The sequence below is a fragment of the Trachemys scripta genome, chromosome 6 (genome assembly GCF_013100865.1).
Source record: "Trachemys scripta elegans isolate TJP31775 chromosome 6, CAS_Tse_1.0, whole genome shotgun sequence".
Taxonomy (NCBI): domain Eukaryota; kingdom Metazoa; phylum Chordata; order Testudines; family Emydidae; genus Trachemys; species Trachemys scripta.
The window spans coordinates 124,814,521-124,830,495 of record NC_048303.1 but is presented as its reverse complement, the minus strand read 5'-3'; the positions used below and the strand labels follow the sequence as shown (position 1 = coordinate 124,830,495).

General features: G+C 44.0%; 1 protein-coding gene across 2 annotated transcripts in view; it reads left to right on the top strand.

Annotated features, from left to right (window-relative positions):
* Positions 1–15,975, top strand: part of NRG1 (neuregulin 1) — a 229,031-nt gene that overhangs the window by 64,706 nt on the left and 148,350 nt on the right. Inside the window, exon 5 of one of the 2 annotated variants that reach the window (XM_034774155.1) lies at positions 2,711–2,761. The exons of the other annotated variant lie outside the window; for it this stretch is intronic. Within the exon in view, the coding sequence (XP_034630046.1) occupies positions 2,711–2,761 (51 nt within the window). The remainder of the gene's footprint in view (positions 1–2,710; positions 2,762–15,975) is intronic. 2 annotated transcript variants of the gene reach the window in all.

The window sequence follows — 15,975 nt, the reverse complement described above, 5'->3', positions numbered from 1 at the left end:
CTTTCTCCTATGGGTGGCTTAACCTGACAGGATCTGCAGTCTGGTACTGCCCTTGTGCAGGTTTCATGAATGCAGGTGGTATTCTTGGTCTGTGCTTTTACCACCTTTGAGGCTGTGTCAGCTTGGTATAAACTCTTCTGTGTCTAGCTCACCTTCAAATCGGTGTGAGTGTTCCTCTCCACATTCTGCCCTTGAGCAGCTCTGCTGCTAAGTGTTCCAGGCGTATGAGGGGCGTGTTTCTAGGCTCCAGGGGCATTCAGAGTGCACTGGCTTTCTTTAAAAAAAAAAAAGAAAAAAAGAAATATTAGTGTTACTTTATAAATGGTCCCTGTATGGTAGATGGTAAATATAACACTGTAGTGATACTTTATAAATGGTCATGTCTCTCCTACCATGTCTGGCTGAGGAAGTTGTAGACTGGCGTGGATAAGACATCTATCCCACCGATTTGCAAAATTGCACAGATCCGGGCTGGCAAAGGGACAGTGGTCTCTCACTAGCTCTTCTGGAATGCCGTATCTGGCAAAGGCTGCTTTTAGTTTGAGATGACAACATTGGTAGGCTAGATCAAGGAGAAAAGTGTGACCACAAGAATTTGCATTAAGCATGCCTGCAGCCTGTCCTTTGATGCATCTCTGTGTGTGGTAGGCTTGGGAAATCTTGGCACTGGTGTCTAACAAATGCCCATCAGATGATCCAGGATTCACTCATATTCTCAGTATGGCTGTCTGTATTGCCTCACTTGATACATATTAGACCAAACGGTTCATAGCAAGTGTTCCTGTAAGCACTGGAGCCAGTTTTGTTCAGAGGAGTGTCATGCTGGCCCTGGCCTGCACTTTATTCTCATTTCCTCACCCCTTATGATGTAAGAACAAAACCTGTACACAGCACTCCTTTCTTCACAGAGCCTGCGATTTTGCTACTTGTGTTCTTCCTATTGCCTGCTTCTGTACAGGAATATTCTCCTCTTTGCTGTGGCTGTGACAGAGGCTATGATGTGGACTCTGAGGTGCGCAAAAGGACATTTGCTGCTAAAATACTGCACTTGCAGATTTAATACCAAATCGTAAATAACAAAACTACTTTCCACCCATGGGAGTATTAAAGTCCGTAAGGCTGATGACTACTTCTCAGGGTACTCTCTCCAGCCTCTGTCTTTCTAGAATTCTGAATAGAGAGTTGGCCACTTAGCACAGGACATCATCTTACGTTGGGATGGAGTCGGGATGGGTCGGGATGACTCTGTTCAGCTCTTGTACATCCAAATATACCCATAATGTGCCATTTTTCTTTTCCATTCTCACAAAGCTGTTAATCCTGGATCCATGCTACTTCTGCTCTGTAAATCATTACAGAATCCTCTAGCGGTTTCAGAATAATGGGGATTTTATGCACCCTGCAGAATTATTCCGCACCCTGCAATACAGATGAGCACATTAGATCTTCTTTGATGATTGGAAATAGACTAGTGTGCGGTGCTCCTGTTTAGACTGCCACTGACCAATTGCCTAGGAGTGCCGCTTTAGTATCTTTGGAGCTGAAGGAACTTGCAGAGTCACCTTAACTTCAGGTGTGATTTCCCTCTACATGATTATTCCTTTTGGGCCCTATACTCGAACCCCAGTGGGCTACTGTGACCCTGGTTTCTAAATTAAGATCTCTACTAGGAATATGGCAGTGTGTTTAGCCTGTGCCCGATGGTCTATCAGAAACCTCACTGATACATTTTTGGGGTTGTTGTTCAACGCTGAGCATTCCTTGGCTCTGTCTTCCTCTCGCTGGTTGCATGGTATTCTACTGCTACCACAAGTAAAGTCCTCTTTCTGCATGGGTTCTGTATTACTGCTTTCTAGCTGAGATGCTGTCCTGCACACCTTTGCATATGACTACTGTACTCATGTGTTACACTATATATTGCCCAGACCCTCGATGGGTAGAACTTTTGCAACTCCTAAATGCATGCCCTGGTTTTGTTGCATGCATTTGCGCCTTGTATCTTTTGTCTCAGTAGGTCTGGGCCTGGTTTGATTGGCCTGGGTCTGGTTTTATATGTCTCCCAGAACTAGTTGCTTCACCTGTCCTACAAATTGTGATTCACTTCTGCCAGCTTAAGTCTGCTTCTTTCTTTTTTACCACATTATGCTGGCACTAAGTACAATTTTGTTCTTGAACATATCCTCCTTTCACAGTTTCGTGTCTGTGCTCCGTTCCGGCTGTGGATATGTCCGAAACTGGTGGCTTTCATACACACTGCTCTCCTTTTAGTCACAGCAGTCCCTAAGCACAGCTATTATTTAACGTAGCCTTGAAGATCCGTTTGGCGTTGTTCTAGAGAGTTACTTGCTCTCAGCACTTCCTTGCTCAATACGCAGAATAGAATGGCCACTTTCAGGCCCTCTGCTTTCTGGCTGCCCCTGATTCTGTCACAGGCAGCTGAAAACATTGTTTCTATCGCTGCCAATTTTTTTTACGTTTCATTCCAAGGACAATGGATCATTTTTGCATTAATTGTTTATTCATGGTGTGCCCTGGACTTGCTGAAGTGACTTTGAAGTTCCTCACTTTCTGGAGTTGTTATTCTTTTTTCTTTCCTTCGGTGGTTTTCTTTATTTTTTTCTGGGGAAGACAAGTTCAGGATCTTCCAATACAATGTGATAGTTTTTTTGTATCTCCTTATGACCTTGTTGTTACCTTCTGTGTGTTGCAGAGCCCGTGTTTGGGATACAAGCATCAACAGAAGGAACTAATGCCTCCTCCTGTAAGTACATAAAACAGTTCTAGTCTTTACGAACTAGCTCTCCAGACACACATTTTCCTCTCCAGCTCCATGAGTGGATAATGAAGTTATCCCATAGATGCAGTAAGTGACAGGGAGCGACGCACCTGCATTTTGGGACTATCAATATATTTGTTAAGTGTCAGTGTTCGGGAATGCTATTGTATCAGTCTTTGAGCTTCAGAACCTCAGTCAGAGATGGTCCAACCTTTACAGCCTCGGGGCCACACGTGTTATTTCAGAAAGGTCGAGGGGCCATACTCAGGCAGTGCAGAGGGAGAGGAAACCACCGAAGTCCCCTGCTGGGAATTTCCCCATTGTGGGGGAGTCCCCAGCAAGCACTCTGGCTCCTCCCTCCCTCTGCTCAGCGCAAAGTCCTGGAATGTGCTATGCTCCAGCTAGGCCGCATTTGGAGCCTGGCCCCTGAGGGTCCTTCCAAGTCTGTTGCCAGCTGGCTCATGTTAAAGCTTCACCGTTTCTTCTCTCTTTCCCCTGTCCTGGGCTGCCCTGGGTGGCTGCGTGGGGGCGGGGAGACGTTTTGGCTGCGGTTCATGCAGAGCCTGCTGAGCTCCTACCCGACTCTCCGTGGGGCTCCGGCAGCCCAGCAGGGAAGTGGACAATGGAGGAGCAAGAGCTACTCTTCTCCCTCCTCTGCAGTGCAGAGGCAGCCAGCGGGGGGAGGTGCTGAGCAGATGCACCAGGGAAGGGACAGCAACTGCTGTGAGTGCTCCCAGCTAGGGTGACCGGATGTCCCGATTTTATAAGGACAGTCCCGATTTTGGGGTCTTTTATCCCCCACCCCCGTCCCGATTTTTCACTCTTGCTGTCTGGTCACCCTACTCCCAGCAGAGCTCCTGGGGCTGCAGGAGAAGCAGTAGGAAGCAACTGTGGAGGCGGCACGCCTACATCCTCCATGTCGTGATGGGGCTGATTCAGACCCTTCCGTTTGAATATCGTAGGTTGCAGCTCAGGGAGCCACTTTTAAATTCATGACAATGTGCACATATTCGTCTTAACACAGTCACCCTGGATGGCCACAGTTTAGAAGCCCCTACACCCACTGGACACCCCTGGCCCAGACAGCTAATTTTTGAGAGTTGGGAAGGCATTCCACCCCGGAGTTTATCACTGTGTAACTGATGGGACAATTGGTGGGGAGGGGCTCCTCTTCCGCTGAACCACTAGGACCTGGCTACTGCTGGGGTAAATGGACCATTGGTCTGATGATCCCTATGACAGTTCGAGTGTTTCTATAAAATGTATTCTGCACGGTATAGCAAACTATATATAGATGCCCTTAATTCATGTTTAATAGCTACTGTAGGAGCATAATGTGGCATTTTCAAGGCCAAATGCCTGGACATGGAACTCAGAATATTCTCTGTGCTTAAAATGAGAAATAAGATTAATGCCTGCAGATTTTTTTCTAGCTATTGGATTGATTGGTGCTTTTAACTGTGTGTCGAGGGAAAATAAGAAATTAGGGGCCGGCAAAAATCTTTCAGCCTGCAAGGTCAGCGTAATAAATGGGATCTTACATTTTTGAGGCATAACAGCAGGGGAAAAAGACAACCCACCTGAAAGGCATCCTCAGTACTGAGTATTTAAAATAGCTTCTTAGACTTCCATGACCAAATTCTGCTCTCACACTGATGGAAATGAGGAGTCGCTCCATTCAAGTCAGCAGAATTAAACAGGAAAACTGTTGAGAGAGCACAAGTAGACCCCACCGCCTTGCCCCTCGGGTAGCCAAAACACTCTCAAAGCAGAATGGTCGTGTTTTATATTCGCTTGGCACATGGGTAGACATTGACGCACGGGGCATGGCCAGGCGAGATGTTTGAAGATTAGGCCCCCATATATGGTATGAAGTTGTTTAGGGTTTTTTTCCTGATTTGACTGGGTCATGCCCATTTCACAGTAGTTGTTTTAAATCTTGTAACAGCCAGAGGAGGTAAAATAAACTCTTTCCTTCCACCACACTGAGAAGATTAGATGTTGTTTCAGAAAACATACCAGAAGTGTCGCCATCAGCCAAACACAAGAAGGAATCCCAGAACATTGCCCTGGCCTAAATTTTCTTAAGTGACCAGTGATTTTAGGTGCCTCCTTTTTGCGGGGGCCCAACTTGAAACATCTTAAGGGTGCCTGGTTTTCAGCGGGCAGGTGCTCACTGCTTTCTAAGATCATGTCCCTTTAAGGTGTGTCAAGTTTGGCACCCAAAAATTGAGGTGCCCTCCTCAAAATCACTAGTCCCTTTTAAAATGTAGGTATTGATGCTTGTAATTATCCAGCAGTTCATCTGGATCAGTAGAAAAGAACATGAACAGATAATGACGCTCCACTATCTTACTGAAGCCACCAGGCTTGTGAAACTGACTGACAACAGAACGCTCTGGAAATCCAGGAGAGGAGAGAGAAAATTCAGGTCAAAGCCTGTTCATATCCTCTTTCATCATCCAAGGATCTATGGATGATACTTACTTACCAACGATAGCACTGTCAGATGGTTTGTTTTCCAAATGCAAAGTAAATTATACTTGCAGGATAGTATCCATTAAGTTTATTTTTTATTATTCAATACTGAAAACTAAATTATAGTTTTTATTTTTCTCATCAGTGTAGTTCTGTGTGATAGAATTTCCCCTGCAGGATTGGATGAGTTAAGTGAGCAAATCACTAGTAATTGGAGCCCTTTGTGCTATCATTAGCAAGGGCTGCCGAGGTCATCTGAGCAGCTAGGGGATGGAAGTCATTTTTCTTCTGTTTTTAGGACTGCAGTGACCTGAAACAAATCCCTCACAACCTATAACTCTTTTCTGTATGATGCTGGTGAGGGAGAAGTGATTCTGAAACTTTACCCGCAAGACAACTCAGTGCCTTGATATCACATGCTTTTAGTTAACTGCGTGCTTAAGACCAGAAAGAAAAATTTGGTTGGCTTTGCAGTGTTAAGAGAATTGCTGTAAAAATGTTCTGCTTCATCACCATGACAGTCAAATATTGTGTTGCATGGCCTTGCTCTTATTTCACAAAGTGTCCCTAAAGATGTATTCTTGCTTGTAAAATTATAACATGATGAGATTCTAAAGTAACCATGTGCTGTGTTGATGCACCAGACAATTAGTGAAGTACCAGTCATAATCAAAACCTTGCACTGCAGCAAAATCTCTGCATGGGGAGAAGTGGGTGGGTGATCTCCGTGTATCGGATGTTCCATAGAGTGTTTTGCTGGGCACTGTCTCTGTGTACGTTGTATAAGCACGAGGAAGAGTTTCTGAGCACTTTTGACCTGCTGGTAACCTGTGGGCTGGGATCAAGAAGGGGGAAGCCAGTCACGTTGGGATCTCAGCCTGGATCAGCGTGGGGGAACTGTTTGCAGGACAGAAAAGGCAGATGGGCTTGCGCTGAGGGGAGAGGAAAATCAGACCTTGGAAAGGCTTAGGTGGTTCTGCTTCATGGGGATGGCAGGGAGTTGTCCAAGGGTTTATGGAAATGTGAGGGGCCTTGAAGTGTTGTGGAGAGACAGTGGGAGGGTGTGGTGGCTGTCAGGAAGCCAGGGAACCTGTTAGTTGGGAGAAGGAGAAGAAACTGAAGAGGAGTTTTCTCTTTTTCATTCTTCCACACAGAACAAGCATCATCCTTGATGTTCTTGTGGTAAAACTAGTTTCAAACTAATGAGCAATAGCAGTGGGAAACGTTGGACTTGAAAAGAGTCAAAACCTGTAAGAGAGTCAAAGGAAAGATCAAAACCTCTGGGGAGAATATTTGTCTGAAGGGGCACTGCTGAATAGTGAGGATCCCTCACCCACAGAGATGCCTGCACTGCTGCCGTGTAATTATTTCCATCTGGCCTCGATTCTACAAAAGCCCCACGTTTATTTTTCCTAAAATAGATCCTCAGCAGTCCTGTTCAGGAAGTCCTGGTTCATAAAACCCACGTGAGCTACTTAACCCGGTGTTTGACCGTCTTTATTCTTGAAAAATAAAAAAAGAGAGAGGAAAACCCCAACCCTTTTTGGAATAAATTCTGGCCTTATCATTCATTAAAGACCAAACCCATGCACTGTGTGAGAAGGCAGAGTATTTGGGCTCTAGGTGGATGCAGGGGTGAGGGGGGGGGGTTAGAAAGGTGAAATCCACCACCTCCAACCTGGGGAAAGGCTATGGTAGCAATGCAGCTCTCTCCAGAAGTGCTAGTGCTAAGGGTGCAATCGCACCCCCTGGCTTGAAGTGGTTTCCAACATATACAGGGTTTACAGTTTGCTTTATATTGTTCCAGCACCACTGGCTCCCTCTTCTTTGAGTGTCATTGTGTGGATTGAAATAGCAGCTGTGGTCCTTCTCTGCCAATTGTGTCCACTAATCCACATGCATCGCAGCCTGCTGTGTAAGCCGATGATGAGACAGGCCAGAGAACTCTTCCAGGTGTGCAGGAACTCCTGCACAACTGCTCCTCCCATGGTCCTGCTGTATAGTTTCTGTTCAGATCTGAAGTGGAGGGCAGCACCTGGTGTTGACCCTCTGCTCTCTGGATGAATTTCACTTTATTTTCTCCTAAACCTAAATGACAAGAATGGCCATGCTGGGTCAGACCAATGGTCCATCTAGCCCAGTATCCTGTCTTCCGACAGTGGCCAATGCCAGGTGCTTCAGAGAACAGGGCAATTATCGAGTGATCCATTCCCTGTTGTCCAATCCCAGCTTCTGACAGTTAGAGGCTAAGGACATCCAGAGCATGGGGTTGCATCCCTGACTATCTTGGCTAATAGCCATTGACAGACCTATCCTCCATCAACTTATCTAATTCTTTCTTGAACCCAGTTATAGTTTTGGCCTTCACAGCATCCTCTGGTAATGAGTTCCATAGGTTGACTGTGTGTTGTGTGAAGAAATACTTTCTTTTGTTTGTTTAAAACCTGTTGCCTATTAATTTCAATTGATGACCCCTGGGTCTTGTGTTTTGTGAAGGGGTAAATAACACGTCCTTAGTCACTTTCTCCACACCAGTCAAGATTTTATAGACCTCTATCATATCCCCCTTTAATCAGCTCTTTCCAAGATGAACAGTCCCAATCTTTTTAAATCTCTCCTCATATGGAAGCCATTCCCTACCCCTAACCATTTCTGTTGCCGTTCTCTGTACCTTTTCCAATTCTAATATATCTTTTTTGAGATGTAGCAACCAGAAGTGCATGTAGTATTTAAGATGTGGGTGTACCCTGGATTTACATAGTGGCAATATGTTATTTACTGCCTTTTTATCTATCCTTTTCCTAATGAGTCCTAACGTTCTGTTCGCTTTTTTGACTGCTGCTGCACACTGAATGGATGTTTTCAGAGAACTATCCACAATGACTCCAAGATGCATCCAAGAGCATGCACAATTGTGTTAGCCCAAAACAGTTTAACTGTGGTCTACACAAATCAGAAGATCCCACCCTCTCCCGCATCTATCATCGAGTGAATTATTAAGACAGAGGCAGAATAAGATGTAACACAAACATATTTATTATGCCACTAGTCAGTAAACTAGACAAGGACCCCTTGAGACAATAAACAACCTAAGCAAGACACACTCGGTTGTTAACAGTACCAGAGCATGAAGCTCAGAACTCTTAAACCCCTTTAACCTATGGATGTAAAACAGAGGAAAACCACAATGGGTATTACAATACCATATCCTGAAGACAGGGACACAATGACAAAGACTCAGGATACTGACAGGGATAGTGGTGAAAATCAGGGGCGCTGGACACCAAACAGAAACTCAGGAACTGGGTATTCATCTCCCTCTGGACAGGTCCTCTGGGCAGGTTTTCTGCCTCAGGTAGGTCTTCAGTGCTTTCCCAGGCAGTCTCTGCTTGACCTCGTGGTCCAGTGCAAGCATGCGCTCACCAATGGTGTGTAGCAGTTGAGTGCAAATACGTTAATGGAGATCAAGAATCTGAAGTCCTATGAGTCCTGGTCCCTCGGGGGCTCCTGGCAGCTAGCTGAACTGTGTGGGACTCTGGCTGCCACCCAGATGGACAGCCCTGAGTGACAGGTGTGCCACTCACTAAATAACTTGCAGTTGCTAGGCAGATTATGGCTGTCACATGACTCTAACTGACCTGACCTTTTCCCGCCTTCATTTGAAAAAGACTCAACGGGCACTAAATCATCTGAGGAGAAGGGTATCCAAGATGGAGGCTTAGCTGTCCTTTCACAACTCCAAGATGGACATTACATAAACAGATTTTACCCAACAATTGGGGAAAAAACCCTCAGCTAGCTCTAATACTCAGTTTAGAGATGTGACATGTCAGCTAGCAGTGCTCATCTCTTCTGTCCATAGATGATAATTTGTTCAATCCATCCCAGACATAGCTAGATATCGTCACAACTTTACAGTTTTTCACAGTGCAATAATGCATTTTCCAACCTGCATATTAAGCGGAGCAGATTCAGACAGACACAGCAAGGATCACGCAAAGTCATTCTGGCTGTCACACTATCTCACACAGGCTCAAAATTGTGCTTCCATCTAAAATTATACCCATTAAACAGCAAAAACTATATTGATGATATTAGGAGATTATATTTTTAGAGTGTGTTACTATGAACTTACATTGTCAAGGATAACGGTCTCACTAGTCAGTAGCCTGCATAATAAAATGTTCTAAATGAAATTACATGCTTTTTGCTTCAGGCCAAATAAGAATGGGCCCAAATCTTCCTCCATCTCCCAAATTGTACCCAACCCTCCATAAAGATTAGTAAAAAGTGTGTGATAAGAATCTCCCCTGCACACTTGCTAATTATTTCTCTCTAGATAGATGCTCAATAAGGACAACCCTCTCCTCAACTATAACCCTTCTTCTGAGCCCCACTGCCTTCTAAAATAGCAGCAACCTCAGGTGGCCCTAGGATCTACAGCACAGAATGCACCGCCCTTTGGATACGCTTAATCATGCAGCCTTCCTTGTGAGAGCTAAGAGCTGGAGATAAAGCCTCCTGCAAAGAGCTGGACAGATCCATGTTATCACAGGTGGGAATTAAGTTTTGGGAGGGGAAGGAGAAGACTTTTCTGAGAGAAAGCCCAGAGGTTTTTGGAGAGCTCACCCAGAGATCTACCCTTTAAAAATTACATTGTGGGGTTCCATGTATCCTGCCTCTCAGCGACTTTCAGTTCCAGTTTGCTCCATTTTCAAATAGAGTTGTTTTCTCTCTGCTATTCCTGCAAGCTAGAGTCAAACTGGGTACTCTCCTGATATCATCACCAGTAATAAAAAATCAGGAAGCCAGCTCATGCTCTCCATAAGCCCTGTGCCAGCCTTCTAGCTTTCAGAACAGGGTATAAGTGAGGATGTAGTTTGCTCTGCAGAACTTTATTATTGATGAAAAGATGCAAGAAGGAAATTAGAATTTATTACGATAGAACCTTGAGGCCTCAAACCAAAATTGGGGCCCCATTGCTCTACGTGATGGATAAACACATACCGAGAGACGGTCCCTGCCCCAAATAGATGAAAATCTAAATAGACACGTGTGGGAGGGGAAAACAAGGCATGGAGAGAGGAGTGACTTACCTAAGGTGGCAGAACTGGGAAATAAAACCCAGGTCTCCCGACTCCCAGATCAGGGCTTGAGCCACTGAACCACACTGCCTCCATAATACTAGTAAGGCAAGAGCCCAACAGAAATATGAACACACTGAGTTTGCGGCACGTGCAGTAAGAAAAAAACATTTTTTGTTGGTGAAGGAAGCAAGCTAGAGCTGGTATCTCGGGGAGGGGGAGGGTGGAAACAATAAACCTGGAATCCAACAATGTCAATTTTACAGTAACTTTTCAGTGTTGACGCCCACTTTGAGAGCTTTGGAGGCTTGCATAGTTTTTAGCTAAGCCTTCTGATATCTGGATGCTTACCCAAACCTCCAAATGGATTAAGGCTTGCTCACTGTTAGTTTTTCTGTAATTCAGAGAACAGATCATTTTTGGTTTGAAATGAACCATTAAGGCCAATCGTGTTCCCTTGCTGTCTCATTTTCAGAGATTTTACTTGTTCTGTTGTTGTTTTTTTTAATGCTACTAGCAAGAAAAGCAAAGGAAATTGCACTACAGCAAGGGGACCCTACAGTTACCCTCCACTGATCATAGAATCATAAAAATATAGGACTGGAAGAGACCTCAGTAGGTCATTTAGTCCAGTCCCTTGCACTCAAAGCAGTTCTAAGGAATAACTAGACCATTGTTGACAGGTGTTTGATGGTAAAGGTATGACTAAAACCTACACTAACAATAAAATGCAAAGCTGAGAGTGAAACTCAATTCTAAATTCTCTCTCTCTCTCTCTTATGTCTAATTATTGCAGCACATTGGATATGTAAGATGACCTGCTATCTGGAGACCCTCTAACATACAGGCTTATTGGGGTGTGTTAAGATTTTGAGATGGAGTTTCTGTCTTAACTCTGAGTTTCCTTAGTTTTATTTGACTCCACTGTATTCTAGGTTTAACAGATGTTCACTTTTAATACTCTCTCTACATTAGAAATACAAACAAGATGGTGCGGTGGCTCCTGCAGCATTGAATATGTGCTCAGAATAAAGAATTGGAGGACAAGCAGAATAGAATAATAATAATCTATCATTTATTTACTATCTTTTATCCCAAAGGAGCTCACACTGCTTTAAGGTACCAACAAAATATATTGCTGTCACTTCACTTACCACTGAAATGCCGACACCTCTGGGTGAAACGACCCAACTGTTTTAACAGTGCCTTGCAACACTGCACCGTCATTTAGTTCAAAGCAGGAAGTGAAGAATACTGTATCCAATTGAAACAGCTGAGGGAATTTAGATAGGCAGAAGGCAGTTACTCATATTGCAATTTTGCTAGCACAGTGGGACTAACAACCCCAGCTCTTGTCAAAAGTACTACAGGATCTCTGACCACAAGTATTCAGGACACAGTTCCACATCTGAAAGACGGCACCTCTCCAGTAACTCAGTGCCCCTAATATCAATACAGGGGCATTGAGTCAGGGAAATACTTGGCTGCATCAGGCATTACAGAATCAGCCCCCCCAGAGTTTATTGTCATCGCTGCTGTAGGGATTTTGCAAGTGACACTGGGCAGGTTGAGATAATTAATATGAATCTAAGCTGGTTGCAGAAGGGATCACAAAGGAAACAGTTACAATCAAATAGTTAACATTTCTCAGACCTCCAGGAGATGCACAATCTTCAGCCGCCCTCTGGTTCTCAGTCCTTGAGTGGTATTAAGTATCTGCCTCCAAGTACTTAATCTCACAGCATTTTCTTTAGCTGTAATCTTTGGTTCTTCTTTCATTCCAACAGAGGGAGTTAGGTTGGTGCTGCAGGTTTGAGCTGAATTAGCCAGTTCCATGAGAAAGTTTCTACACATCATCCTTTGGAGCACAGACAATTAATACAAAGTCGATTCTCTCCTGTTCTGCTCTTTCCAGTGGAGGTCAAAGAGGTAAAAAGCAGTGATTGGTCTGAGCGCTATTAAAGTTGGAAGAAGCTGACACTGCAGTTGCAGAGGAATAAGTGGAAGAGTTTATAATGCTTAAATACAGCTGGCAGCGTGGAAAGGGTATTAAAGAACATTAGCTTTATCCATCTGCATATTTTTTCTGTGTGAAGAATAAATCCATGAGGCTGGCACTTGACTCAGCAGTTGAATACGATTAGATGATATTCAGGGCCTTAGAACAGTTCCCCCCGCTCCATTTATTTCCCCCTCAGGGTGAAGGCTATGACCACTTATTCCAAATGGAATGCTTTTTGAAGGTCACTGCTGATTCATAGTGCTGAAATGCACCATAGGATGTCTCATGGCCTGTTCCCTTGACAGAACTCTAATGCTGGGGCCCTGTGAAATAAATATCCATGCAGTCTAATGCCAGAAGGAACCACCACTGTGGTCATCCAGTCTGACTTCCTGCATAATACAGGCCTATAGCACCTCAAGCAATATGGATATAAGTGCCTTGTGATAGGACCCACTGAAGAGAATTTGAGATCTTTGAGGATCTGGGCCTGTGCCTCTAAACCAGTAGGTGAAACTCTAGAAGCTTGGAGGCTCTGTTTAGATGCCAGACTCCAAACTGAATAAATATCTCATGAGGTAATTGGCTGGAGACATCAACACTCTTTGTGATATCATTGTTCTGTTACCTTGTTTTGTGCAGAAACTGGCTGATTAACTGATTACAGGCCTGGACTAACATTCTTTAACTGCTGGATTAATTGGGAAATTCTGTAGTCTTCCCCATTTTACATACAGCGAAGAAGGCAAAGTAGGGTCATGAATTGGGCTACTGACTCTGTCGTGTTCACTTCATTACTTATGTCATGTGTTGTGACTGATGCTGGCAAGTGTAACTGAGTTGGCAAGAGCAAACGGGACAAATGCCCACTTTTGTCAAAGAAGTGGGGCGCGGAGGAATGTGTGGGGGAGGTGAGCAGCGATGCCAGCTCTGCACAGGGGCGGAGGCAGGGCTCAGGAGAGCGGCTCGGGCCAGCCCTGCACCGTGTCCCATTTTCCCTTTGGGAAATATGGTCACCCTACCAAAACCTACGGACGTGGATGGAAAACTCATATTGGCTTCAGGGGGGTTTTGATCAGACTCTTAACCTCTCAGGGTGGGATCGTCATAAAGCTCACCATTGGCCCCCCTCTGCTCCAAGGATAAAAACGCCCATGGATTTCAGTGAGAGCAGAGTTAGGCCGAGACATTGCACATTTGAAAATCCCAGCGGGTGGAAAATGGGAATAATCACACCTCCCTAGCTCCCAAGGATGAGGTGCTCCTGTACCGTGGGGATGGTTTGCACCAATGTCACTCCTTTCACTTCACTAGAGTTGTGCTTGATGTATACCGGCGTGGGTGAGACCAAAATTGTGCCAGCAGTGTCTGTGCTGATCGTGTAATTATAGACACCTTGTCGCAGATGGATATGTTGTCAGGCTTGACCTTAGCATTTCTATTGCTACGTTACAGGAGGAAAAAATCTAAAGCTGTCACTATGACAATAACAAATAGTCACGGTCACAGGCTTCCCTCTGGCTATCATCTTTTGGACAGCAGTTCTTAATATACCTAGTAGTATTGGGGCAGCCTTCTCTGAATCATCCCCCTTTTTAATTTTATTTTCAAGGCATAATGATAATATAGATGGAATAAAGTTCCATTGGAGCCAATGGTATTAGCCAACCAGAGATCTGCTAAATTACAGCGGACAATACGACCTTGACAAGATACAAGCAATTCAGATATTCTGGTGCATCAAGATATGTCATTATGCTGAAATCAAGAATGTCACTGCACTCTAAAAAAGCATAACAGAGCCAAAACGCTCAATTAAAGACTGAAAATGGATCCTTGTAGAACTCAAAACTTAGTGTAGAAATGCTGTGCATGAAGAACAATATTTGTGTTTTAATTAAGTAATTATAAATTTATAAATTATAAAATTTAGGAGACTGACACAATGGAATTCTAGCTACTATATATCTATCTCTATCTCCTTCCCTCCCACCCTCTGGGTTTTGTACTGGCGCTCATCACTCTTATGAACCCCTAGCACCTATGATTGGAAAAGCAAGGTTCCCAGGGGACTTCATCAAGTCTTCTTTCTTTCTTTTCTGTTCCGAGGAGGCTTTATTTGTAAATATCATTCTGATTCTGGTAGGAAATCCTTATCAAAGAGGAAGGTCTTGCAATGTTTCCTGAAGGTGGTCTGGCTCTGAGTTACTCCACTCTCCCTGAAAGTTTGTTCCACAGCTGGGTTCCCTTTGATTCAGACGCTTGGATCTCCATCAGTCATGTGGTGCATCCTGGGCTTTCTGATCTTCACTATCCCAAAGGAATGCAACTGCATTGGCAGTCCATGAAGAAGCAATCTCTAGTGTGGCTGGGAGGTGATCCATTAATGACTTTACGGGATTAGCATCAAGTGGCAGCGGAAGAAGTTTGGGATGGAGGGACTGGAGCACAAGGCTGATATGCTGATGGCAGCCTAACCTGTGTGGGAGGCAGGTACCTGCATTCGGCACAGGCTGGAGCCTTTGCTTAGCTTCAGATAGAGTGAATTAGAGTCATCCAGTCTGGAAGTGACAAATGCACAGATCACTGGCCAGGTCATTTCCTGAGAGGAAGGGACAAAGTTTATTAGTGAGCAGTAGGTGAAGAAAGGTTATTTGTGGTCATTAACATACCTCATCACACTTTGTAATGTGTCAAACAGGATTCAGAGGTATCGGACGGGTAGCCGTGTTAGTCTGTATCCACAGAAACAACAAGGCGTCCGGTGGCACCTTAAAGACTAACAGATTTATTTGCATCTACAAATAGATGTAGATGTAGATGCAAATAAATCTGTTAGTCTTTAAGGTGCCACCAGACTCCTCATTGTTTTTGAAGATTCAGAGGATTTGCACCACTTTGCATTCAATGAAACTGTCCTAGCTAGTTCTTCAAAGTGTTTCCTCTTCTAACCAGCATCAATTTGGATTTGTTATTTGAAAGATAAATTAGAAGATACACTGCTAGATACACTGCTAGGTTTGGAATAATTTGTAGAGTTCATCTTTCTAAACAAATGTTTGTTTTAAAAGCAACTCATTGATATATTACCTTTTGCTTAAATTTTTTTAGTTCCGTGCTCTGGGTTATGTTTTCAAAGCCACATATATAGAGAAGTAGATGCACAAATATTCTGAATTGGCTCAAGGTGCACTGGTTTGGAAATGAACCTATACAATATGCGTACTCTGTCACCAATAGCATGGGGATACCAAACACTGCAGTTGAGACATGACCTGGATCTCCATTGGGATATATATATAGCAGCTCTAATCATGGGAATTAATAGGAATCTTGTTCCAGTTCACTCCTGTTCTTACAATGCAATGGGAACTGTGCTAAACTCTCCTCCTTCACATATTACCCATCACACACTTTGCATCTTGTTCCCTTGTAAATTGTGAAATCGTCTGCCTTTTGGTAACCTCTTCTAATTAGATGCAAATGAGAAAAGTTACATCTCCGGTGACTTTCATTTTCAAAATGTTATTGGAGATTGTTTGCAGTTAATGTATTTTTATAATTCGTGTTATGGCTGTTCGTGAAACTCTGCCTTTTACACAGAGTAGAGAGAAACACCTGTACTTTATGTAGCA